The sequence below is a fragment of the Grampus griseus genome (assembly GCF_964374135.1).
Source record: "Grampus griseus genome assembly, chromosome: 4".
In the NCBI taxonomy this organism is placed as follows: domain Eukaryota; kingdom Metazoa; phylum Chordata; class Mammalia; order Artiodactyla; family Delphinidae; genus Grampus; species Grampus griseus.
Genome location: NC_138997.1, coordinates 2,838,972 through 2,865,708, shown reverse-complemented (window position 1 = coordinate 2,865,708; position 26,737 = coordinate 2,838,972). Strand labels below are relative to the sequence as shown.

General features: G+C 49.7%; 1 protein-coding gene across 1 annotated transcript in view; it reads right to left on the bottom strand.

Moving 5' to 3' along the window:
• Positions 1-26,737, bottom strand: part of FNIP2 (folliculin interacting protein 2) — a gene marked incomplete at its 5' end in the record, with an annotated part of 67,646 nt that overhangs the window by 17,224 nt on the left and 23,685 nt on the right. Inside the window, 6 exons of the mRNA XM_082653290.1 lie at positions 6,453-6,609; positions 7,413-8,520; positions 12,328-12,497; positions 12,616-12,762; positions 14,918-15,006; positions 15,304-15,505. Coding sequence (XP_082509416.1) covers positions 6,453-6,609; positions 7,413-8,520; positions 12,328-12,497; positions 12,616-12,762; positions 14,918-15,006; positions 15,304-15,505 — 1,873 coding nt within the window. The remainder of the gene's footprint in view (positions 1-6,452; positions 6,610-7,412; positions 8,521-12,327; positions 12,498-12,615; positions 12,763-14,917; positions 15,007-15,303; positions 15,506-26,737) is intronic.

Here is a 26,737-nt window from a genome sequence, read left to right as displayed (position 1 = left end):
TTATTAAACTGAACTTGAGTCAGAGAACGCGACATGACAAAACACCTTTCAAAGAAATCCCCCCCCCCGTTATGTTACAGCCCCACGACTTAACAACAGCAGCTCTTACGTGGCTTCAAGTCAAGCCTTGGGTTGCTCACAGAGAGAAAATGGACGATCAGTGCCCTGAGGGCCACAGTCTCAGCACCTGCTCTTGGTTAAACGTCATCGGATCCCGTTTATTCTTCTTCCTCCGTAGGGGCCAATCCCCCTCCATGTCCTTGGAACCGAGGACTTAAGCGACCCGAGCCAGTCCTTAGCCAGTCCACCCACTTCCGGGCGGCCGAGGGCGCCTACAGGATGCAGACACGTGTGGATGGCTGGCCAGTTTTTATTAAAAACCTTCAGTCTCACATCCACGCAGAGAACAGGAACCTGATTACCACTCGCCGTTCTCCAACACTTCCTCCAGCCTACAAAGTCATCCAGGATACTAAACACTAAATGCTCAGCATGCAGGCTCTCCCGACAGCAGTTACAGAGACAGACAGACAGACAGAAGCTCCCGTGGCGGCAGAGCTGGCTCCGCCTGTGGTTAGTCTGTAGCCCCTGGAGGAGCCCGGCCCCCTCGCCCTCTCTCCGCTCATCCCCACTGTAGACGTCACCTCCTCCAGGAAGCCCCCAGGCTGTCCCGTGCCTCCCTGCCCCCCCCCCACGCTGTGGGCTCTGCTTTCACTGCTTATGTCTTTAATCACCTGTTGGAGTTCAACCTCCTGAAGGACAGGGGCCATGCCTCCTCTCTGGCTGTTGACAAGGGTCCTTTGTCTTTGATGCCCTGCCGCTCAGCGAGGGTTTGTTTATATCTACCCTACTTGGGAGTCAGTGGGCTCACTTCATCTGAAAGATCGCAGCCGTTCTTCCTTCAAAGGCTGTTTCTCTTTCCCGCCTTCTGTATGCGCGACAGAACCTTCTCACTCAAGCCTCCAGGTCTCTTACTTGCTCTTCCACATTTTTTCACGCGCCTCTGTCTCTGAGCTACAGTCAAAGCGGTAGTTCTGCATCTAGTCACTCTTTCACAAACGCTAATCCTCTCTGGCTGTATTTAATCTGCTCTGCTCTTTAACCCACCCCCGAGTTTTAATTTCCATGACTGCATTTTTCCATTTTAGCATCTCTCTTCAGCTCTTTTACAAATCTGAATAGTCGTGTGTCATAACAGACGGTCTTTTTAAAGATTCCAATTCCTTCTTTTATCACCGTAACCATCTTAAACATACCTACTCAACAGTTACTCTGGACTGTTGGAGGAGGGCTAACGCCCCTGCCTGGACTGGTCACTCTCCCTCACCCTGACCACGAGCCCATCGTGTTGGAGCTGTTTTGTTTTATGTGCTGTATGTGTCTCTCGGAAACAGGCTCCATGTCGGTCTCTAAAGGCTTCCGAGTTGTGATAAGGTAGAGAAGGAGAGCGAATCGATCATTCTGGACCACGGGCACTGTTGAGGGGTCCTGGGAGGTGAAGACGTCAGGACCTGGGGCAGCGGGAGCGGGGAGGGTCCGGCGGGGGGGCAGGGTCCAGAGGAAACCCCTGACCTTCTGTGTGTCTGTGCCTGCGGACTTGTGGACACAGGGCGCAGCCTCGGGGATGCCTTAAACGTCAGGACGGTCACATGCTGAGGAAGGAAAGAGTTTAAAGTCGAGGAGCGGTGCTCAAGGTCAAAACGGGTCATCAGAACAGTTATGGGAGGATGTGCATGACGCCAAAATACAACGTAAGAAGGCTGGTACATAGATTCTCTGCAGAGAATGGCAGAGACGTCCAAATATTTTGCATGTAATGAAAAAAATTGGGGAAAACATAAAATTAGCCATGCGCCTGATATTTACAAGATGCAAGAGAAATGATGGCTTTGAGACATATAATAAGCATTTTATTCTCCTTTAGGTAAAGAAAAAGAACACAAAGGGCCCCAGGCGGCATGTCCAGAGAACTCTTCCCCTTTATGTCTTAAAGGCAGACTCTCCGCCGCGTCTCTCTACTTTAGAAGGAGGGTCACGCTCAGGGGCACAGCTTCATCTGCAGGAACACACGCTCCTCCGCCCAGCGCAGGGGGACCGTGCAGCGTCCCTGGGCACCGGGCCAGGCGCTGGACGGAGAGACGCCCGCAGGCCTGGTGGAAGGAAGATGCTGGAGGCATATCCAAGCACCGCGTGCAAAGGGCCTGGGGCAGGTTCAGAGAAGGGGCAGCGTTGGGACGGGGCCTGCAAAAGGCACTGGGGCTGCTTCAACAGCGCCTGAGGCAGAGGGAGCAACGCACGTGGCAAGGAGGTGAGAGAGAGGGCGGGCCGTTACAGGCTGGCGCATGGTGTGACCGAGCCGCACGGGAGAGCAGGGCTGCACGTGTGCGTATGTGTCTGAAACACATATAGGGGGCACTTCCAGTCAAGGAGCCTAGATTTCACTCTAAAGAAACAGGCCCCTGTGAGAGCAGAAGAGTGACCGACAGAAGCCACGTTTGAGAAGGAGCCCTCCGTGGCCACGTGCAAGGCTGGAAGGTGGAGGGCAGCTTAGGAGGAGAGGGGTCACCAAGATCTCAGACCGGGGTCGGCGATACCCAGAGATTGGTAGTTTTTTCAGATATTTTTAAAACCCCCATCTGCGGTCAGAAACGCGTTTTAACGGCGTAACCCAGGGATACAGGTGCATCCACACATACAGCCCCCAAGAGCCAGACGGTGCTGAAGGCCCGCGCCCTGCTGTGCACGCCACCTCGCGCCGGGACGTGTTCCGTCTCGCCAGCAGGTCTGCCCCACAGCGCTACGGACCTAAGGCTGCTGCTGACTCCGGCCACCCCAGCGCTGCCCGCGTTGCTAAAGTGATGCCCTTCGGTCGCTGTGACTCGCTGTCCTTGCGTCGGCTCCCTGGCTGACTGTGCTGCACGGGCAATCAGGTGCTCACGGCACGCGTCCCAGCCAAGCCGTCGGCAGAGCTGCTCTGCTGCGCTGCTGATTTCTGCATGTTTCTGCAGTCTGTTGCTACTCTTAAAAAGAAACGGAAGAGGCTGCCGTATCCAGCCGGTGCCTCGTTTCACAGAGCATTCTGAAGACGCCCAGAGCCCTGGAGCACAGTTTTTGTTAAAAGAAACACTAATACATGATGTTAATCTTGGTCTCGATGACCCGACCCTACAGAGCTGGAGCGGCCTGGCCGCTCCTCGCCAAGCCACCAGGGGAGGGAAAGCAGCCGCCGTTAGCGTTGAATGAATGTGTCCCGCTTCTGTTCCACCACCCCCAGCAGGAGCATCTTGGGAAACTCATTTACAAAGCGCGTGCACGGGTGTCATTGTAACAGCTACCGTCTGTCGGGCGTTCAGTGGACGCTGTGTTCAACACTGGATGTGCATCATCTCACAGACTTCAAGCAGACCTCTAACTGCTGTCATTTTCTAGAAAATGAAACTGATGCTTAGACGATTAAAGAATCCTGCGCCAGGCCACGAAGCCACGAGGGGTGAACCACGGGTCAATCTCAGGTTTGCCTGCCTTTAGAAGCCAAACTCTTAACTGCTGGGTTACGTTTTATCTGTTCCTCTAAATACATTTTTCTGAGGCTTAGCGAAGCCAATGGATTTAACTGACGACCAGCGAACAAGTGGTAACACCAAAGCGTCAGTGTCAAGTCGGTCTCCTCCACCACCTCCACTGCCCCGTAACGTAATACCTGCCCCAGCCCCCATCAGCAGTACCCGCAGGCGGACAAGACACATGAGAAAAGAAGAGAGAAAAAGCTCCTTGAGAGTCACAGGTGCAGAGTGAAGCTGGCTCTCTCACCCTCTCTCTCCTACCTCACCATTTAAAGCCAAAAGGAAAACAGAAGAAAGAATTCGCGTTTAGATGCGGCAGGAAAAGAATGAAACTAAATACGACTTCAGCCTAATTGAAGGCAGCTGTGTAATCTTTATGTTAGAAGGCAAAGAAACAGTTCCAGTGACGGAACAGAGGTAGTATGTGGATTAAACAAGAACACGTGTTTAAATATTTAAAGACCATCAGAACCTTACCACGTGGAAGCCAGTAATAAAAATCAAAATGAGTGAAATAAAGTTGATACAGCTTCCTTTCATAAGAGACTAGGATAAGGAAATGCACAAAAAGAAACTCTTAGTATCGGAAGCTCCAGATGCAATGCCTCAGTGAGAGAAGAATCTCCACAAGCTGGTCCACCGACGCTGCACAAGGACGCATTTACGTAAGACAGATGTTACAATCCAATCGTGCACAGGCCTAGAGAGCAGATCAGCAATGTAGATCAACTGCTTTTAAACAGTTACTAAAATTCCTTCTCCAAAAACAATTATGAATCTCAAAGCTGGATGAAGTCTGGCATGAACACTAGAAATTATTAACGTCCGAAAAACAGGTTTTCGAAAGCAAATTACAGTAAAGCAATGTATCCCGAGCCCCTCTTCCTCAGCAAGCTGTTATTTCAGCCCTGACTCGGCTCGTGTACTTGTTCTTGGGCCTTTGTGTCTTCCTCTGATAACACACTCAAGAATTTAAATAATTACTAGGCTTTAGGGGCAGTAAATTCAATATAACGCACCCCCCCACCCTCCTAATTTACTTTTCCACAAATATCCGTCAACGGCAATTTTTATTTAAGCTCTGCCACAGAGCAGAGCCCCAGTCTGAGAAGCAGTTTAAATGGAACGCTTACTTCAAAAGCCAAATCCATTAAGACGAACGTGACGAAGTGACATGAGAACTCTGCTAATGCTAGCCGGGCACATCCTGAATGCAGTACACTTCTGAACACAGTTTATGCCCCTTCACAGTTTCCTCTTAACACCCAAGCCGGCTGCACGGGGCGTGTTCCCACCATCTGACACAATACAGGTTTTTATGGTCAGCGACTTTCCATCTCTCAGGCTGACTGCATAGTCTACAGAGGTGAGAACAGCTGCAGTGTGAAAACACTACTGCAAGGAAGAGAAGATGAGAGATGACAAGTCTTTAAGAGTTACAAACAGAGGAAACAGGATTTTGTTTTCTTAAATGTAAGAATTATAGCGCTAGATGGTCACCATGGAAACCTAATACACAAACCTCTGAACTTGTCAGCCTGTGGAAGATATAAAAAGTGTCATGTATGGTTTTGCAGATAATAAGGGCAAGACGGGCTATCAGTCGATAGATGCGTGTCCACAGCGGGGCGGGCACTGAACATATTTCTCTGAGGTCACCAACGTGCGGGCCTCTGAGGTGACAGGCAAGGACACAGTGCTCTTGACGGCTACGAAGACAGAATATTAACGGCACTGCTTCCTTCCAGGGCCAGCCTGGGGAGGGTGGTAGCCAAGCACAAAGCAGGGCGGGTCAGGATCGTGGTACCAACGACCACACCGGGCGGGCCCGCAGCCTCAGGCCGCCCTCTCCCCATCTCCCTCCCTCCCCGTTCAGGGGGGTGAGCACATCTGCTTCACCACCGGGCTTTTCTTCCCATTTCACAGCAACACCTCCAGCCTGCCTGGCCTGTGCCTGATGGACGTTTGGTCTTCACAGAGGAGAAGCTCAAGGTCAAAGGCGGCACGCACTGCCGTCTGTCCACCTCTCCAAAAGGATTTGCTGGGCGAGGAGGAAGGCAGCTAGCCAAGTTCCAATTTTCCTAATGCGCTGAGAACTTTCCCTATTGCACAAGACACAGTATGTTTCCAATGCAAAACAGCTATTTTTGCACATCTGTCCAAGAGCAGCTCAACTGAAAACAGGCCTGTCAGATTGACAGCATTTCCATCGCCGCTCAGTTCCTGTCGCGCAGCAGAGAGCGGAGAAGCGCTTAGCAGCAGCCACAAGAAAATCTTGCAGGAAGACTTGTTAATCTCTACACAGTCATTCTCATGCAGCCATCAAAGCGAACTTAATGACACATCAGTTAAAATAAATTACTGTTAGGATCTTGCAAGGAGCGGCTAAGAGGCAAACCATATGTGACATCCTTTCGGCCCTCCCCGTGAAGGCACACAGTTGTCACCATCTGTGCTGACTGCTCTGTCTGCTCCACCCACCCGCCCCCAGCCCCACCCTTCACTCGGGTGGCTCGGGAGGTGACCTCTGTGGGCCCTGGGACCGCGTCTGCATCAGCTACGACCTTGCTCTGTGGCTTCTGGCTGGGCTCAGCCAACGGGGGTCACCGAGAGAGCTCAGACGCTGGAGGAGAGCGAGGTGAGGTCCCCGCCCCTGCCGTGCTCCTGCAGCCAGGCGGGCCCCCACCGCCTCCCCCACTGCTGCCCGCCCGGTGTGCTCACAGCCTCCAGCTGTTGCTAATCCCCGGGTGGCTCACCAGCCTCGCCGGTTCCTGCAACCCTGCCCGCATCTCCAGCGACAATCCCTCGATCGCACCTGTTGCCAGGCACACCCCTGGCCGCCCCCCCGCCCTGGTCAGCAGCCCGAGGCAACCAGCTGGCATCGCTTACCTGGACCGTGTGGACCAGGTCGGCGGCCAGGCACTGCTTCAGCTTCTCATCGCTGCCGGTCCCGTGAAGCACCAGGTCTGGCATGTACGTGGGGCAGTAACCCGCCAGGAGGGAGCGGCCGAAGTTTCTCACGTTCGGGGTGCTGACGCTCTGAGACCTAAGATGATATCGGCCATCAGAACCCACAGCGAAAACGCGCTCCCTTCTTGCACTGCAGCTGAAACAAAGCCCCAGTGGCACAGGTGAGAAAAACAGATTCGGGGTGGTTCGGATCACAAGTCCTCCAGGAAGTGGGTCAGTGGTGCAGGAAAAGGAAGGGAGTTGAAGGGAAAAAGGAGTTTTCCTAACGGGGAAGGGCAGGAAAAACTGAGTATTCTGACGGCTGGCTGCGTGCCTGGGCCTGCACCTCACACAGAGCATCCTCCAGCCACCGTGTGGAGAGAGGAAAGGTGGAGTCTGAGCGTGCCGAGGGGATCCTGGCGAAGCCTGGCTTGAGGAACTCGGCACACCTGCTCAGGGTGCAGCCAGGACAGCGAAAGGCCAGCAGGCATCTCTAGTTACTGCTTCACGCACCAAACCTCAACTGACTGAGCCTCAGGAAGAGGGGCTTTTCCTGACGCATCAGGCTGCTCTCACCGGCAGGCAGGAGAGACCCGCAGGATGTCACCCACCACCTCCCAGGCTCGGTGTCCGCGGCCACAGATCTGCCGCGGGGACGACGGAAGATGACACCCCAGCTCCCCACTGCCCCCGCGCCCCTTAGCGTCCCCCAGTGTCCCCAAAGCTGCAAAGCCGCCGCCAGCTCCCGGCTCAGAGCTGGGCTGAGGAAGGGCAGGCCGGTCTGGGGACACTAATGCTTGGAGAGAATAATCCTGCCCTGTAGCAGCCCACAGCAGCGGTGCCGGTGGGTGCCGGCTGGACGCACATCATCTCCCCAGCCCGGCCCGCCGCCGGCCTTACCTGGGCAGCGGCAGCTCCACCTCCGGCGACCCTTCGGGCCGGTCATGCTCACTGTCACCGTCACTGCCAGGACCCAGGTCCGGCGAGGCCGGCGCACACGGGTCGTCGTCACTGTCGCCGAGGGCGCTGTCCGAGCTTTCGTTCCTGGGGAGGCCTCCTTCCCGCCTGAAGCCGGCGTCCTCGCGCGGCACTGCGGCCGCGCACCCGCTCGGCGCAGGCCCGTCCGCGTTCTCCCCGCCCCGACCCCACGGCTTCACTGGCGCGTGCGCGGGGTCGACAGGTGCGCCCCGGGCGGCAGGTGCGCCGGGCGTCTCCGCAGCCTCCTTAGCGGCCCCGGTCCTGACGCCGCGGGCCCCCGCAGATGCCTCGGGGGCCCGGGAGCACCTCGGAGCCCGCCAGTCCCGGGCCTCCCGGGCCGCGTCGGGCCCAGCCGGGGGTCGGCGCGCTGGCTCTGCACACCTGCAGGCCCGCAGCCGCTCCTCCATCGCTTTGGTGCGACTTTCAAAGTCCGAGTCCGGAGACACGGAGCTCCCGATGTGGAAGGTGACCTTCTCCCAGGGACGCCCCTCAGGGCACGGCCTGGCCGCCGAGCGGTCGGGCAGCTTCTTGGGCATCTCCCCTCCCGACCCCTCCCCGCCGGCCGGCCCCGCGCACGCACCTGCGCCGCTGGGGAGTCTCGCGGAGCCGCCGCGGGTCGCCTCCTCCGTACTCTCCTCGTCCCCACACGACGCGCCCCGAGGTCTCCGGGTGCCGCGGGGAACGGGGCTCTGCTCCGGCCCCCGGCCTCCTCGTCCGGCGAGGTGGGGACAGAGGTCTCCGGTGTCAGTGTGCGGCGGCAGAAGGGCGGGCTCGCTCCTCACCGTGACCACCACGTACTCGGACTCCTCCACCTCGCCCCTCTCCAGGGCCGTGATGATGCTGCCCCCCGCCAGCGCCTGCTCGTCTGGCCCCCAGGCCCCGCTGCACGTCAGCTGGTTCTCCTGCAGCTCCGAGCACCGCAGGAAGTAGGTCAGCACGTACAGTATGCGCTGCACCAGGTCCTTCTGCTTCCCCAGCACCACCGTGCGGGTCAGTCGCACCGGAGAGCCGATGGCCCCGTAAAGGTCGCCTAGAGGCAAAGTGGACAGAAAGACAAGTCATCTGGGGGAGCGTGTCAAGGGTACGTCAGCCCGAACAGGAGAGATGCAAATGACTTACTCCCAGGCCAGCATCGCTTCTTCACACGCCTGACTGAGGCACAAAGGTAATTCCTAGAAGGACCACCTTTCAGTTTTCCTCTGCAATGTAAAGTCGGCCTGGAAGGCCTGCCAGGATCAGCCCTGTTCTGGGTGCTCAGGTGCAGTGCCCGTGTGTATCGGGTGCAGTGCACTGACAGTGCAGTGCTGGTGTATACTGGGGGCAGTGCTGGTGTATACTGGGGGCAGCGCGGTGCCAGTGCACAGAGGGTGCAGTGCTGTGTGCACAGTCCCTCGAGGTGCTTGCTGGGCCTTTCCAGGCAGCTCAGTGGGCTGGCTGATCCCATCTCCCCAAGGTAAGGCTACAGCCAGAGCCCTGAATATGTGACCAAACCAAATAATTTATCTTGGAAACCAGAATGATGAGATCTTTTTGAAGAATCCCAGGACAATAGGCCCTGGGGTGAAATTCCGGGATCTCTGAACAGAAAGTGCAAGTGAATCAATTCAAAACGCTTAATGAGATGGTCCGCTCAGTACACACAGGCACCAGGAAGAATCAATTTGATTAACAAGAAGAAAATCACCTGCTCAGGAATAATGAGTCTCATTTTTTTCCTATTACTTCACATGAAAATTCTACTGGAGAAAAATGTCCCATAACTTATATCCTGACACACTGATTAAACGCCGGCTAATGAAGCATGAACATTTGGCTTAAAGGTGGAAGAAGAAAGGCAAACCTGTCAACGAACCATCCGTGCAGGTTCCTCATCACAAGTGTCTGTCCAGTGCCTATTAAAATTATGGCACGTAATAAAACCTGACGATTACACTTGGTAAGTCGCACCTTCCATATTCTGATGATAATATTATTGACAATTACAACAAAAAGCCAACACTTCCTGACTGTGCAAGCACGGTGCTGAGTGTTTTACATGGCTTTATCTCATTTACATATCTGTATAAGCAACCCTAAGTCAGAAAGCATTGCAGGAAAAATCAGAATGTTGGAATAAATTAAAATGCGAAAAGATCCTAAATAAAGGAGAGGAGATGCATGGTTAGCAGCTATAAATAAGAACTCAGGAAGTCGGACTCCATCTGGCGGGAGGAGGAGAGGCATCTGTTAGATAAAACTAATCACACTGTTAAGGTTTAAGACTGATGGAAAAGGGACAGCACGCATCAGAGGTGCCCCCTCTAGAGAGGGTTTCCAGGGTAAGCCTCCTGAGAACAGGTAAAGGGCAGGATAGAAGTGATTTCACACAATCCTCTCTATAAAAGGACTAGGTGGGGCTTCCCTGGTGGCGCAGTGGTTGAGAATCTGCCTGCCAGTGCAGGGGACACAGGTTCGAGCCCTGGTCTGGGAGGATCCCACATGCCGCGGAGCAACTAGGCCCGTGAGCCACAACTACTGAGCCTGCGCGTCTGGAGCCTGTGCTCCGCAACAAGAGAGGCCGCGATAGTGAGAGGCCCGCGCACCGCGATTTAGAGTGGCCCCCGCTCGCCGCAACTAGAGAAAGCCCTCGCACAGAAACGAAGACCCAACACAGCCAAAAATAAATACATACATACATACATACATACATACATACATACATACATAAAAGGGCTAGGTGAAGGCTTAGTAGAACGTTATCTCTGAGGCTTTTGCAACTGACTGAGAAACCATGCAAGATTTCAGAAAAACAACTCAGAACTGTAGTCTGATGTCAGCACAAGCACTTCTGTTTGAGTAAACTTTCTTGACTAAGAGCGTGTTACTGTTACTTCCCGTGATCACATCTGCCCATGGCTGCGGGGCGTCAAGGCCACATCAGGAATTCATGAGACACTCTTGTTAAATCAGCCCCAGTGTTAATAAAGAAGATGAGATTTACATACCCAAAATCTGGCAAAAAAAAACACTTTGGAAAGTCCACTCAGAATGACAGTTTTTAGCAATGCATTTAACTTTTGGTGTTGTGCATTATAATAACTAAGTCATAAATGGGAAAAAGTAAAAACAAAGAAGGCTATTAAAATACAACTGACAACAGTTTAACCTGTATGAAGTGGAGAGCTGTGTATGGAAACAGTGCTGCTACTTCAGAGCCGAACTCCACAGAACAATGCATCGCTAAGATAACAGACTTAATGGACCTCGACCTTGAAGGCAACTTTTTGAGTCCAGGACTGATGAAGCTACTGATTTGAGAGTGGATGCCTTTGTTTTGCACGGGTATAATTTTACAGAATGAAGGAGAGTGGGCACAACGTGAACAGACCTAACGCTCTGAACTGCACACTTAGAAATGGCTGCGATGATAAATGTTAGGGTCTGTGGCTTTTTTTTAACCATATTACCTCCCATATCTCATGACCCCGGGCACAGGGAAAGACAGTCTGTGATACAGTGAGAACGCAGTACCAGGGTTAGAATGAGAGTCTAATTAATTAATACGTGCAGAAAGCACCCAGAACAGTGCTTGGCCCACGGTGGCAGCTTTCACTACTATTACAACACGCTGTTTCCCGAGATTGCTGTGCTTTTCCCCGGTCTGCTGTTATTTTCTGGAAAATGCTGCCCTTATACCGATTCCTCAAGTGTGTCTTCCTTGAAGGCCCCCTCCCCCCATGCCCCCCCTCCTGGTGACTCCCCCGTATCAACATCTGCAACAGCAGTGTCGGTAACAGGGGGCTTCACGTACAAGCAGTGGAACTCCCACGGCAGCCATGAGCCATCACCACCCATGTCACAGATGGAGAAACGGAGGCACAGAGGGTTAGGGCACTTGCCCAGGAGGCTGGGATCTGGTCCAGCCGTCTGCGCATGTCCTCACCCTCTGCACTGCACTGCATCCCTCGCGGGCTTCTGCTCACCCCAGCAAAGGAGCGATCAGGGTGTTCTGAACACGGCCCTTCTCCTCCACCGGGCAGCAGGCTCCCCAAGGCTGAGCTGCGTGTCACCCAGGCCCTGGGTCCCACAGAGGGACGGGGCCTGGGACAGAGCGGATGTGCAGGCCTGACGGGTCACTGCAGACTCGGCCAAGTGACAGGCCCTGGAGCGCGCCTCTCCTATCCCCGAGCCCTGGGCTCGCAAGCGCACACTCCACGAGCAGCCCCGCGGCACGTCAGGTCCCCGAGCCAGGCCTGAGCACAAAGCTCGGAGGAGGCAGCTAAGGGGGCAATGGAGAGAAAGACAAGGGCTCCGACCTCAGCTCAAACTTAAAAGGCGGCCAAATTCTAGAGTGTGTCACTCTCTTTTCTGTCCGACTTCCTTCCTATCCGGTCCACCCTCTAGGGCAGTGGTCCTCAGCCAGGGGCTCTCCTGTCCCGCTGGGGACATTCAGCATTGTCTGGGGACGTTTTTCACCATCACAACTTTGGAAGAGGGGTTTTCACTGGCAGCTGGTGAACAGAGGCCAGTGACGCTGCTAAACATCTGACCAGGCACGGGGCGGTCCTCTTCCCCCCAACCCAACAAAGAATCTTCTGGCCCAGATGTCAACAGTGCCGAGTTAAGGAGCCCCACTGGAGGAGCAGCTGCGGACCTACGTGGCTTTAAAGAGCAGAACGAGGCTCTGGTGGGGGGTAGGGGAGGACGGGGGCTGCTTTACGGGTGGAATCTGTGGGCCAGTCCCCAGTTCCCTGAAGCCCAGTGACAACTGGGAATCGCCGGGCCGGATGGCGGATAGCAACTGAAGAGGCTCCCGTTTTTCCTATTCTGTCCCACATGGTCTCTGTACGGTACTGACCCAGCTGCGCCCAGAGAGGATTGTATGGGTGTGTCTTGGCCAGCGTGTTGACCAGCTGAGAGGTGCGTTTCTCGGAGAAGGCTTTGATGGGAGGGTGGTCAACGGGCATGACGGTGGGCACCCAGGCCAGGTGGTAGGTTAAGACTGCGGTCAGCAAGGCAGCAAAAAACCTTGGAGAAACGGGAGAAAACACAACGGGGTGAGTCAATGCAGGAAGAGGCATGTCACCTACAGCACGTACACCAGCCTCGGAACTGGCATTCGAGGCTCCAGAGTGCCGCCGCTTACTGGTTCTTGTTGATCTGCTCTATCAGGAGCGTAAATTCCTTGAGGAAGCGCTGGCACAGCTGCGTCTTCTCCAAGGTGCTGGACATCATGGCCAGCCACACGGGCTCGGCTATCCTCGGGACGGAGTACAAGCTCCAGATGGTCGCTCTACAGAAGAGAAGGTACAGGGAACTGTCACAGATGTCACGGTGGATGACCTTTGTGTAAAGGAATCTAGAAGAAAACACTCACCTGGATCTAGGGAGCCCCTAAGGCATCCAAAGCAGAATATCAAACAGGGGTCGGTAAACTAGGACACGATGCACAGGCCAAATCTGACCTTTTTTTATAAATAAAGTTTTATTGGCACACAGCCATGCTCAATCATCTCCCTGTTATCTGTCGCTGCGTTTGCACCACAGCAAAGCTGAGCAGCCGTGGGGCACAGACCCTTTACAGGGAAGGTACACTAACCACTGATATAAATAGGCATCCTTAAAAAGACTTATTTGCACGATGCCTTGTGTCAGAATTTATGCCAATTTTCATAGGAAAAAAATAAAGGAAGAAAGAATAAACATGCTAGACTGAAAATGTGACCAGAGGGAACTCAAGTCGCCCAATTTCTGGTTAGTGCTTTTGTTCTTTGAACCAAAGCACCCTATTCACTTTAGATGAAAAAAGAACACAAATAAATTGCTCTTCTTCAGCTCTTCTTCACCATATTATATACTAGATTGTTACACGGGCTAATAGAATCAAATTCTTAGGACTGTAAGCTGTTAGGGAAAGTGACGAGTCTGGCCGTGTCACTTTACGGCTTAGGAAACTGGAGGTGTAAAGGAATTCCTTGCGGGAGACACACATGCACTGAATGACAAGGTCCGGATGAGAGCGCCTCGTGCCGGGGACTCTGCTCCAGGCCGCGTGGCTCGTGGCGGTCCTTCCAGGGAGTGCACCAACGAGCCTAGGATCTCCACTGGCACCTCTGCGTCTAGGAGACACCCCGCTTCCCGGATGGGGGTACACGAGGCCTATTCTGACCTGAGTTTCCGGCCGTGTGCATCAAGGAGCTGGGACACACAGGACCCTGCCCTGGCACGAGGCAGAGCACCTGCTGAGCAGCCAGCAGTGACAAGTGACAGCTATGTGGACCTGGGCTTCGCTTACTGACACCAAGGTTTCCAACGCTAACACGTGATCCTGTCGCTGTTTCTGGAGCAGCAGGTCGCTGAGGTAAGGATGAGACCCGTCTATCCACAGTGAGGCCTCAGGTCCTGTCCGTTCAGATTCCGGACCTTCTACTAAATGAGTGTCCAGACCCTCCAGCACAAGCCAGCTTCGAGCCTGACCACAGCCCGCCCGGCGCTGCCCACACAAACCACAGAAGGCTCGCTAGTCACCACACTGCCATCGGAACACACAGCTTCACACGATTTCTCAAACGTGCGACGTGGGTCTGAATGATCCCCAGATAAGGACTAAGGTGCTACTCGAGTCCTTTACACATAACCCAGGGTTCAGCTAAGGCTGGGTGGGGATTTTGCTCCAAGCAGCATTAGAGTTCACCAGCCTCTACCTTAAGCATCACAAAAACGTTCTAACACTCTAAGAATCGTAAACATTTTTATCCCTGGGCTAGAGAGGAACGGCTGGACTCTTAATTAGCTCGTGACGGCTCTGAAGTGCGATTCCATTCCGCACCCAGAAACTGGCCCTACGAAGCGCTGCAACGGCCCCGCTCGGCATGGTGACCACGGATCCCAGCTACAGCCCAGACACGAGGGGCAAGACCTCCAGAAAACCCGTCTCCGGGGTACAAATATCAACAGTTAGGAGCTGACAGTGAGGACATGCTAGGGTGACCATACAACTTACTGTCCTGACCAGGACACCCATGGGAAGACACCGGGTGTACACAGGGCTGTCCTGGCAAACTGGAGTGTAACCTCCCTGACGTGCACACTCTCCCCACTTATGCTGTGGACAAGCATCTCAACCTCCAGTTTCCACATCTGTAAAATGGGCTAGGAGTGCTTACTCTTAGGGCTTTTGGGAGATGACACGAGACGTATGAATATTAGTTTTCTCCATTCACTCTGTTAGGAACAGTCATGTCAGGGACCGTCTCTCTGGCAGTCGTGAGGATTACTCAGTGCTGGTGGCTTACACTTTTTGCTCCACTGGGCCTTAGCTTCAAAGGAAGGAGCTGCTACCCCCCACACTCCCGAGCTGTGGTCTCCACGCATGCCGAGATCCACGGCCGCTGCTACCGCTGCTCACCAATTTCCCCTGCTGGGGCTGCCAAACCTTGCCAGTTTACCTGAACTCCCCCAGAGCTTCCATCAGACGGCTGACATAAAACTGGACACGGAGACTTGACTCCGCGATCTTCCTGCACGAGATCATGGCCTTCGGTGGAAAGAAAACAAGTCACGTTATGTGGAGAAGAAATCCCTTCGTAACCATCTACTGGGCTTTATTAATAAGAGACGACGTTAGAGCCCACACTCAAGCTATCATGACCGAAGTCGTCGGGGGCAGTAATTCCCTTTCCCAAAGGAATCAGGATCTGGTACCTGACTTCAGTGTGCCTAGGGAACGTCCTACCACTGCTGCAGCCGATCTACATGCCCTGGGAAAGCGAGCGGGTATAGAGAGCCCTCGACCCTTACAGCCCCGTGTGACAATGGATTGCATTCTCAGTACCTTTTCAATTGCACTCTTCAGCCTGTTCATGTGAGACTCAAACAGGGGGAAATGAGAAAAAAAGAAGTCCTGGAAGTTCCTCTGGGCTTCCTCCGTCTCGCACAGGGAAAAGATGAGGCTTATGGCAATCTTCTTCCTCCGAGCTATGGCCGGGTTGGAACTGCAAGTTTCTTCAGCCAAGCTGAACGTCTCATCCGTTGACCTGGAAGGAGAAGGGGTTTTGGGAGTCATGCTGCATCAGTGAACCACACCGAGGACGAACCGTAAAGCCAGGGCGACACCCTGGTGGCCGATCCGGGCACGCGGTCCTAACTGAGAGTGTGTCTACCGCCAGGTTGTCCTCCTGCATCAGACTCCGTCGCGAAAATGAAAACCTCTGCCTGACACTCAGTGTTAGCCTAACACAAAAAGAAACTTAAGTGAGAACTGAAAGTAATTTCAAACGTCCCCTTGTTAGACTCTTAGCCCTTTTCCCTTGGACTATGTTACATCAGATTGGCCGCATTTAGAAAGGGGTGTGAAGCACCCGTTGGCTCAAAACACAGGCCCTTTGTTTTGGCTGATAGATACCGATGGATAAGAACATCTGAGGAGAGATGGTCCTCTGTGGTATTCTGTGTGACCCAGGCATCACGTTTGGACATTTACTAGTAGCTGAAGCTTGCTTTCCCAAGGTTATTAAAACCATTAGATGAAGTTACTCCTGTAAATGCTGAGATTAAGCCATGCGACTGGGGATACCCTCTGGGAAACCCCCCAAGCAGAAAGACCCACCTCTCTTTTGCTACAGTCAGATCCTCGACCAACTTAAGATTCTTTGCAGAGACTCTGCTTCTAGGATAAAAGAAGCCAATAAACTCTGAATATGTATTCAATTTGTCGTAAGGGGTAAGCCTCACAAACATGGCCAATCCATATCTCTACTTTAGTCTGAAAAACCAGCATGTGACCACATAGCTGCTAACGGCAAGAGTGAAAAAAAGTTTTTTAATTAGTTTGTTTTTTTCTACAAAGACACCAAAGCAAAGGACATCACACTGCAAATGAAAGCGCCTAGCCTGGCACATGGTAGGCGTGCAGGGAGCCTTCTCTTTCTCACGGGCTCCACCATTCAGCCTTGTCTGTCACCAAGCTTGGGACACCACCTCCTTTACTACAAGCTACACCCGAACGGTCACGTCTGCTCACGGGGCTTGAGGCAGCCATCCTCCTTCTTGGTCTTTTTTTTTTTTTCTTTTTTTAACCGATACGCAGGCCTCTCACTGCTGTGGCCTCTCCCATTGCGGAGCACAGGCTCCGGACACGCAGGCTCAGCGGCCATGGCTCACGGGCCCAGTCGCTCCACAGCATGTGGGGTCTTCCCGGACCCGGGCACGAACCCGTGTCCCCTGCGTCGGCAGGCGGACTCTCAACCACTGCGCCACCAGGGAAGCCCCCTTCTTGGTCTTTAACTTGTTCTGTAGTGCCCTGCTCACAGCCTGTAATGTTCCCGTGATTTCCAACATACCCACGTCTTAAAAACATACACACATCAGAAGATTTATGGTCAGGAAAGCTATCTTATTTTTAAAGGAAAGGAGAAGACATCTTGCCCTAACCTCAGAGGGATATGTCATTGTTTTGCTCCACTTTAAGCAAGATGCCGGAGACTTAGGTGTGGCTGGTAAATCAGTAAAAGTCCTCGCCGACAGACATGGCGCGGGAAGGACATGGTTTCCAGATGCTCTTGTAAATGCTGCCCGTTAAAATAAACCAGCATTGCTTTCTCTGAGAAATCCCTAGATCCTAATCATCTGCTCGTCAGAAAGAAATTCTCGAGGCGCTCTTACCATTTTACTTAACTTCAAACAATGCTCCCTCTTCTTCTCCAGAGTGCTCGTCCTATAACTCTGCTTTTCTGCACCAGTTTACTCCTATTCTGTAGAGGAAATTCTGAGCTTATGCGACACCCATTCTTTCTTCCAACCCTTTCTTCTTCGTTATCTCCTATTTCCCCCCTTTTGCAAAAGTAAAATGACTCCATCAGTCCACTCATCTTTGGCCACTGTGGTCCTTAATAATCAGACTGCAGTGACCACTGAGCCCTCTGCAGATGTGTGTCGGCTTCAGCTCCACCCTAGAAACAGTAGCCAACTGCACCTAGCACGGCGGACGGTGCCGTCTGCCGAATTTCTGAGAAACACCCGCAGCTTTAATAGCGTGCGTGCCTCTTACCCGCTTCCCTATGTCTCTCTGCTGAATTCTAAAGCAACTGAGCTGCATTCAATCTGTCGTCCTGGATCAACCACGCAAACCGGGATAAATCAGGTCATGCAGAATTTGTAAATATACTTTTAAGATCAATCTACAATGAAAGCATGTTTCAGAACGTCTTAAAAAATTTAAGTATGCACACAACTACTTCATCCTAGCTTTACCCTCAAGGCAACAGGCAGGATACACGGACCATTCTGCAAATGTGAAAACTGGGGCAGAGTGACTAACCAACCTGCTTCAAAACAGAAAGCTTTTCAGTGACCACGCCGGAGTCACAGCCCAGGGGTTCTGTCTGCTAGCCCTGGCTCGCTGCTCGGACACTGGGAGTGACCAGGGGCTCTGGTGCCACGTCTGACCCATCCACTGGGGGGACGGGCTGGGAGCGGTCACACCAGCTGACAGGCCTTCAAGTCAAGGGAAGACCACGCTACACACTGGATTTTTCAAGTAGAATTTTGTTGACACATGAATGAGCGTTTACATACCTTGTAAATACTTCAAGATCCCAAACTGACTATTTAAATACATCTCAGTGACTTGTAATGGGCCTCAGGACTGCTCAGTCTGACTGGTTATGTCAGCTCTGAATGGAGGCGGAATCTATGGGTTATGTTGGTACATATGAAACCGCCATTTCTGCAGGTCAAGGAACATCTCATCAGCGACTCTTTCTGGTTACTCATTTTACAATGCCGGGCCAAAGCCTTTCTGGGACGTCATACCTGCTTCTTTAGGGTTTCACCAGCCACACTAAGGCGGGAATCCGCAGCTTCTCTCCTCCACGGACAGCACCTCTGCGCCAGCGGGTAAACTGCCCCCCGCCGACTCCCCCCACCCGCCGGTCGCCGAAGCTCCCCACGTGGCACGGGGGTCAGCGAGCAACCAACCGTAAGACTGTGAAGATCCTCCCTGGCCGCCCTGCACTCTCTCAGGAACCAGGTCCCTGAGTGCGGTGACTTCCTCTCAGAGCCGGAGGCGATCGCATCCCTGGTACCCAGTGTTCTCCGGTCCCGCGTCAGAAACTAATCCCCGCCCACACACCTGCCACAAGGGAGAGACGGGCGGCGACCCCGGTAATCGAAGGGTCTTCGCGAGCACAGTGACCGAAGCTGAGCGCCCGCGGCTCTTCCGTCCTGGGCGTCAGGCAAGGGCGAGTCCAGGACCATCTGCGCACAGCCTGCGCCGCCCCGCCCCGCCCCGCCTTGCGGGGCTGCTCTCAGGAGGGCCCAGGCTCGCGGTGACGTTCTCCGGGTGCTACCTTGATTCTTAACCGTGTCACCTTTAACTTGTGCTCTGGAAGTGAAGTCTGATGGGGTGATGACGCATGGGCGTGGGCAGGGCAGACGCCAGGCAGCCGAGCACACGGCGCGGGGTCGGAAGCTGGGTCGCTGGCCTGGGGTCAGGCACACACCCCCGAGTCCAGAACCAAGGCGGTGCCACAAGGCCCCAAGGCTGGGACCTGGGCCCAGATAGGCGGCGGCGGCGGCGGCGGCAGACGGCACGGCCATGGGAGGGGGGAAGGGCTGGGGCAAGGCACGGACCGAGGGGGAGGCAGCCTGTCTGTCCATCATCAGAGCCCACCCCTGTGGAGTCTGCACAACACTTAGCTCTTCGTCCTGAGCCCCAGGGCAGTAAACTATCACAAAGGAAGAGCCTACGGTTCACAACACGATAAAGTACATCAGGGAGTTATTAGAATTCTTTAAAGAGTTTGTTAATATCTCGTTTTGAAAACTGCAGCAACATTGCAAAGCAAATATTCACAGGCACAGAAACAGAAATTGAATGTAGAGATTGCTGCATTGGATAGAAAATACCCACAACTTTCATATGAAGCTTCAGAAGAAGAAATTATTAGTAATGAAGCCCCTTTTAAAATTAAATTTCCGTATAATTGACGATGTAGTGACACAGTGCGTAAACAGGCATTCTGAATTATATGCAGCCCATGAAGACGCTTCCAGTTTCTTGTAAGACCTCTGTAAGTCACAGGAAATGGCAGAGGAAACATTAAAATAACCGTGCATAAAGATACATTTAAAATTCAACTCAGACTTACACAAAATGGATGTGTGTGGAGAACTGAATCTTTAGCAAAATGTTCCCTAAGAATCGTCTGATCCAGATGTACTGAAATTTATGTTTTTTTCTTTCTTGTTTTTTAACATCTTTATTTCAGTCTAATTGCTTTACAATCCTGCTGTATAACAAAGTGAATCAGCTGTACGTGGACATATATCCCCAGATCCCCTCCCTCTTGCATCTCCCTCCCTATCCCACCCCTCCAGGCGGTCACAAATCACCCAGCTGATCTCCCTGTGCTATGCAGCTGCTTCCCACTAGCTAGCTATTTTACATTTGGTAGTGTATATATGTCCATGCCACTCTCTCACTTCATCCCAGCTTACTCTTATCCCTCACTGTGTCCCCAAGTCCATTCTCTACATCTGCGTCTTTATTCCTGTCCTGCCCCTAGGTTCTTCAGAACTATTTTTTTTTTTTAAGATTCCACATGTATGTGTTAGCATACGGTATTTGTTTTTCTCTTTCTGACTTACTTCACTCTGTATGACAGACTTAGGTCCATCCACCTTGCTACAAATAACTCAACTTCGTTTCTTTTTATGGCTGAGTAATATTCCATTGTAAATATGTGCCAACACCTTCTTTATCCATTCATCTGTCGATGGACACTTAGGATGCTTCCATGTCCTGGCTGTTGTAAACAGTGCTGCAGTGAACACTGTGGTACATGATTCTTTTTGAATTATGGTTTTCTCCAGGTATATGCCCAGTAGTGGGATTCCTGGGTCATATGGTAGTTCTATTTTTAGTTTTTTGAGGAACCTCCATACTGTTCCCCATAGTGGCTGTATCAATTTACATTCCCACCAACAGTGCAAGAGGGCTCCCTTTTCTCCACACCCTCTCCAGCATTTATTGCTTGCAGATCTTTTGATGATGGCCATTCTGACTTGTGTGAGGTGATACCTCATTGTAGTTTTGATTCACATCTCTCTGATGATTAGTGATGTTGAGCATTCTTTCAAGTGTTTGTTGGCAGTCTGTATATCTTCTTGGGAAAAATGTCCGTTTAGGTCTTCTGCCCATTGTTGGATTAGGTTGTTTGTTTTTTTGTTATTGAGCTGCATGAGCTGCTTGTAAATTTTGGAGATTAATCCTTTGTCAGTTGCTTCATTTGCAAATATTTTCTCCCATTCTGAGGGTTGTCTTTTGGTCTTGTTTATGGTTTCCTTTGCTGTGCAAAAGCTTTTAAGTTTCCTTAGGTCCCATTTGTTTACTTTTGTTTTTATTTCCATTTCTCTAGGAGCTGGGTCAAAAAGGATCTTGCTGTGATTTATGTCATATAGCGTTCTGCTTATGTTTTCCTCTAAGAGTTTTATAGTGTCTGGCCTTACATTTAGGTCTTTAATCCATATTGAGTTTATTTTTGTGTACGGTGTTAGGGAGTGTTCTAATTTCATTCTTTTACATGTAGCTGTCCAGTTTTCCCAGCACCACTTATTGAAGAGGCTGTCTTTTTCCATTGTATATTCTAGCCCCCTTTATCAAAGATAAGGTGACCGACCATATGTGCTCAGGTTTATCTCTGGGCTTTCTATCCTGTTCCATTGATCTATATTTCTGTTTTTGTGCCAGTACCATACTGCCTTGATTACTGTAGCTTTGTAGTATAGTCTGAAGTCAGGGAGCCTGATTCCTAAAGCTCCGTTTTTCTTCCTCAAGATTGCTTTGGCTATTCGGGATCTTATGTCTTTCCATACATATTGTGAATTTTTTTCCTCTAGTTCTGTGAAAACTGCCATTGGTAGTTTGACAGGGATTGCATCGAATCTGTAGATTGCTTTGAGTAGTAGAGTCATTTTCACAATGTTGATTTTCCCAATCCAAGAGCATGGTATATCTCTCCATCTATTTGTATCATCTTTAATTTCTTTCATCAGTGTCTTATAGTTTTCTGCATATAGGTCTTTTATCTCCTTAGGTAGGTTTATTCCTAGGTATTTTATTCTCTTTGTTGCAATGGTAAATGGGAGTGTTTCCTTAATTTCTCTTTCAGATTTTTCATCATTAGTGTATAGGAATGCAAGAGATTTCTGTGCATTAATTTTGTATCCTGCTACTTTACCAAATTCATTGATTAGCTCTAGTAGTTTTCTGGTGGCATCTTTAGGATTCTCTATGTATAGTATCACATCATCTGCAAACAGTGACAATCTTACTTCTTGTTTTCTGATTTGGATTCCTTTTATTTCTTTTTCTTCTCTGATTGCTGTGGTTAAAACTTCCAAAACTATGTTGAATAACAGTGGTGAGAGTGGGCAACCTTGTCTTGTTCCTGATCTTAGTGGAAATGGTTTCAGTTTTTCACCATTGAGGACGATGTTGGCTGTGGGTTTGTCACATATGGCCTTTATTATGTTGAGGAAAGTTCCCTCTGTGCCTACTTTCTGGAGGGTTTTTATCATAAATCGGTGTTGACTTCTGTCGAGAGCTTTCTCTGCATCTACTGAGATGATCATATGTTTTTTCTCCTTCCATCTGTTAATATGGTTTATCACATTGACTGACTTGCATATATTGAAGGATCCTTGCATTCCTGGGATAAACACCACTTGACCGTGGTGTATGATCCTTTTAATGTGCTGTTGGATTCTGTTTGCTAGTATTTTGTTGAGGATTTTTGCATCTATGTTCATCAATGATATTGGCCTGTAGTTTTCTTTCTTTGTGACATCTTTGTCTGGTGTTGGTATCAGGGTGATGGTGGCCTCGTAGAATGAGTTTGGGAGTGTTCCTCCCTCTGCTATATTTTGGAAGAGTTTGAGAAGGATGGGTGTTAGCTCTTCTCTAAATGTTTGATAGAATTTGCCTGTGAAGCCATCTGGTCCTGGGCTTTCGTCCATTGGAAGATTTTTAATCACAGTTTCAATTTCAGTGCTTGTGATTGATCTGTTTATATTTTTTATTTCTTCCTGGTACAGTCCTGGAAAGTTGTACTTTTCTAAGAATTTGTCCTTTTCTTCCAGGTTGTCCATTTTATTTGCATATAGTTACTTGTAGTAATTAATCTCTCATGATCCTTTGTATTTCTGCAGTGTCAGTTGTTACTTCTTTTTCATTTCTAATTTCATTTCTAGTTCTGTTGATTTGAGTCTTCTCCCTTTTATTCTTGATGAGTCTCGCTAATGGTTTATCAATTTTGTTTATCTTCTCAAAGAGCCAGCTTTTAGTTTTATTGATCTTTGCTATTGTTTCCTTCATTTCTTTTTCATTTATTTCTGCTCTGATCTTTATGTCATCTTTCCTTCTGGTAACTTTGGGGTTTTTGTTCTTCTTTCTCTAATTGCTTTAGGTGTAATGTTAGATTGTTTGAGATTTTTCTTGTTTATTGAGGTAGGATTGTATTGCTATAAACTTCCTTCTTAGAACTGCTTTTGCTGCATCCCATAGGTTTTGGATTGTCGTGTTTTCATTGTCATTTGTCTCTAGGTATTTTTTGATTTCCTCTTTGATTTCTTCAGTGATCTCTTGGTTATTTAGTAACATATTGTTTAGCCTCCACGTGTTCGTGTATTTTTACGTTTTTTCCCTGTAATTGATTTCTAATCTCATAGCGTTGTGGTTGGAAAAGATGCTTGATACGATTTCAATTTTCTTAAATTTATGAAGGCTTGATTTGTGACCCAGGATATGATCTATCCTGGAGAATGTTCCATGAGCACTTGAGAAGAAAGTGTATTCTTTTGGTTTTGGATGGAATGTCCTATAAACATCAATTAAGTCCCCATCTTGTTCAATGTATCATTTAAAGCTTGTGTTTCCTTATTCATTTTCATTTTGGATGATCTGTCCATTGGTGAAATTGGCGTGATAAAGTCCCCTACTATGATTGTGTTACCGTCGATTTCCCCTTTTATGGCTGTTAGTATTTGCCGTATGTATTGAGGTGCTCCTATGTTGGGTGCATAAATATTTACAATTGTTATATCTTCTTCTTGGATTGATCCCTTGATCATTATGTACTGTCCTTCTTTGTCTCTTGTAATACTCTGTTTTAAAGTCTATTTTGTCTGATATGAGAATCGCTACTCCAGCTTTGTACTGACTTCCATTTGCATGGAATATCTTTTTCCATCCCCTCACTTTCAGTCTGCATGTGTCCCTAGGTCTCAAGTGTGTCTCTCATAGACAGCATGTATACAGGTCTTGTTTTTGTATCCATTCAGACAATGTTTTGGTTGTAGCATTTAATCCATTTACATTCAAGGTAATTATCGATATGTGTGTTTCTATTACCATTTTCTTAATTGTTTTGGGTTTGTTATTGTAGGTCTTTTCCTTGTCTTGTGTTTCCTGCCTAGAGAAGTTCCTTTAGCTTTTGTTGTAAAGCTGGTTTGGTGGTGCTGAATTCTCTTAGCTTTTGCTTGTCTGTAAAGGTTTTATTTTCTCCGTCAAATCTGAATGAGACCCTTGCTGGGTAGAGCAATCTTGGTTGTAGGTTTTTCCCTTTCATCACTTTAAATATGTCCTGCCAGTCCCTGTTGGCTTGCAGAGTTTCTGCTGAAAGATCAGCCGTTAACCTTATGGGGATTCCCTTGTGTGTTATTTGTCGTTTTTCCCTTGCTGTTTTCAATATTTTTTCTTTGTACTTAATTTTTTACAGTTTGATTAGTATGTGTCTTGGCATGCTTCTTCTTGGATTTATCCTGTATGGGACTCTTTGTGCTTCTTAGACTTGATTAACTATTTCCTTTCCCATATTAGGGAAGTTTTCAACTATCATCTCTTCAAATATTGTCTCAGTCCCTTTCTTTATCTCTTCTTCTTCTGGGACCCCTATAATTCGAATGTTGGGGCGTTTAATGTTGTCGCAGAGGTCCCTGAGACTGTCCTCAATTCTTCTCATTCTTTTTTCTGCTCTGCGGTGGTTATTTCCACTATTTTATATTCCAGGTCCCTTATCCGTTCTTCTGCCTCAGTTATTCTGCTATTGATTCCTTCTAGAGAATTTTTAATTTCATTTATTGTGCTGTTCATCATTGTTTGTTTGCTCTTTAGTTCTTCTAGGTCCTTGTTAAACGTTTCTTGCATTTTCTCCATTCTATTTCCAAGATTTTGGATCATTTTTACTATCATTATTCTGAATTCTATTTCAGGTAGACTGCCTATTTCCTCTTCATTTGTTTGGTCTGGTGGGTTTTTACTTTGCTCCTTCATCTGCTGTTTCTCTGTCTTCTCATTTTGCTTCACTTACTGTGTTTGGGGTCTCCTTTTCGCAGGCTGCAGGTTCATAGTTTCTGTAGTTTTTGGTGTCTGTCCCCAGTGGGTAAGTTTGGTTCAGTGGGTTGTGTAGGCTTCCTGGTGGAGGAGACTGGTGCCTGTGTTCTGGTGGATGAGGCTGGATCTTGTGTTTCTGGTGGGCAGGTCCACATCCGGTGGTGTGTTTTGGGGTGTCTGTGAACTTAGTATGATTTTAGGCAGCCTCTGTGCTAATGGATGGGGTTGTATTCCTGTCTTGCTAGTTGTTTGGCATAGGGTGTCCAGCACTGTAGCTTGCTGGTTGTTGAGTGGAGCTGTGTCTTAGTGTTGAGATGGAGATCTCTGGGAGAGCTCTCACCCATTGATATTACGTGGAGCCGGGAGGTCTCCGGTGGTCCAGTGTCCTGAATTCGGCTCTCCCACCTCAGAGGCTCAGGCCTGACACCCGGCCAGAGCACCGAGACCCTGTCAGTCCCACGGCTGGCTAGTGTTGGGGGGTCTCCTGCAGAGGTGGGGGGTGGCTGTGGCTCACTGCGGGGACAAGGACACTGGCAGCAGAAGTTCTGGGAAGTACTCCTTGGCGTGAGCCCTCCCAGAGTCCGCCATTAGCCTCAAGAAAGAGCCTGTAGCCTCCACTGCTGGATCACCTCAGGCCAAACAACCCAAAATTTATATTTTTAAGGTTTATTACAAATTTATCTCAATGTTGTTATAACCTATAAAGCTCCAGTAACAGCTTCAATGCGCACAAAGAACTTTCCCAAAATAAAAAAGTTATCAAAAATTATTTATCAGCTTGCATTTGCCAGGAATGACTAATGCTGCTTTCAGTTATGTCGACTGACGTACACATTTTGATGACCTGAACAAATGAATGTGCAGAAAAGTGAGCCAGCAAAACCTTATGATGAATGAAGATAGTGACTGAAGTATTACTATTGATTATATTATATAAAATTTTTACACCAAAACATTTTGGTAATTTATAACTTTGTGATAATAGTCACGTATCACTATTATTTCTATTATATTTTGTAAGTAAAATATTTTTAATGTTAAAGCCTTACATTCATTTTATAGATTATTCTGAAAATGCCTGAAGCCCTGGAACATAATGTTTCTTTAAATACAAACAAACAAACAAAACTAACACGTGATGTTAATTTTGGGAGAAGGGGGCCAGCAGCCCGATGCCCTGCACACGCCTCGGCTCCCCCGTTTCTCAGCCTGTGCTTTCAGGTGCCCCCCTTCACGAAGGCTGCCCAAACCCCAAGACCTCCCGCGAGGCTGCGTCCCGCCCCCGAGCCGCACACCCCCATGCCCCTCTGAGCGTTTAGCACTTACCTTCTTCACACCACTGTTTACGTGAGCATCGTCTCTGTGAGCTCCTGAAGTGCAGGCCTGCAGCCAGCTCTTTACCCCTTCTCAGAGCCGACACATGCCGACCTCTATTCACTTACTAAGGTAACCAACTGTCACGTGGGTTTTTCATAGGTAATTAATTCCTTCATTTCTAAATTCCCTTTTAAGTTTTTGGGTTGTAGGAAGAAGAGGTGGGAAGGTACTGATGTAACATCATCATAAGCCAAAAACGTGAGTTTTGCAACATAACTAAACTTTAGATCTGAAAACCAACTGAAATGAAGGCAGAGAATATCTCGATGCTGTCTCTATTCATAAGCAGACTGTTGACTGTTTAAGAATTTGTTTCACCAAAAATTAACCATCCTTGAGTTCATATATTTTCAAAGACCACACTGGTGTGAGTCACCGTAAGCCATTCCAGCCTTCTAACTTACAAAGGCTACACCTGGAAGGGACCCAGTGCAAAGAGAGCACACACTCACTTTCAATCAATGTCAAATCTACCCAGGTAGTCCCAGTGTCTTTCCCG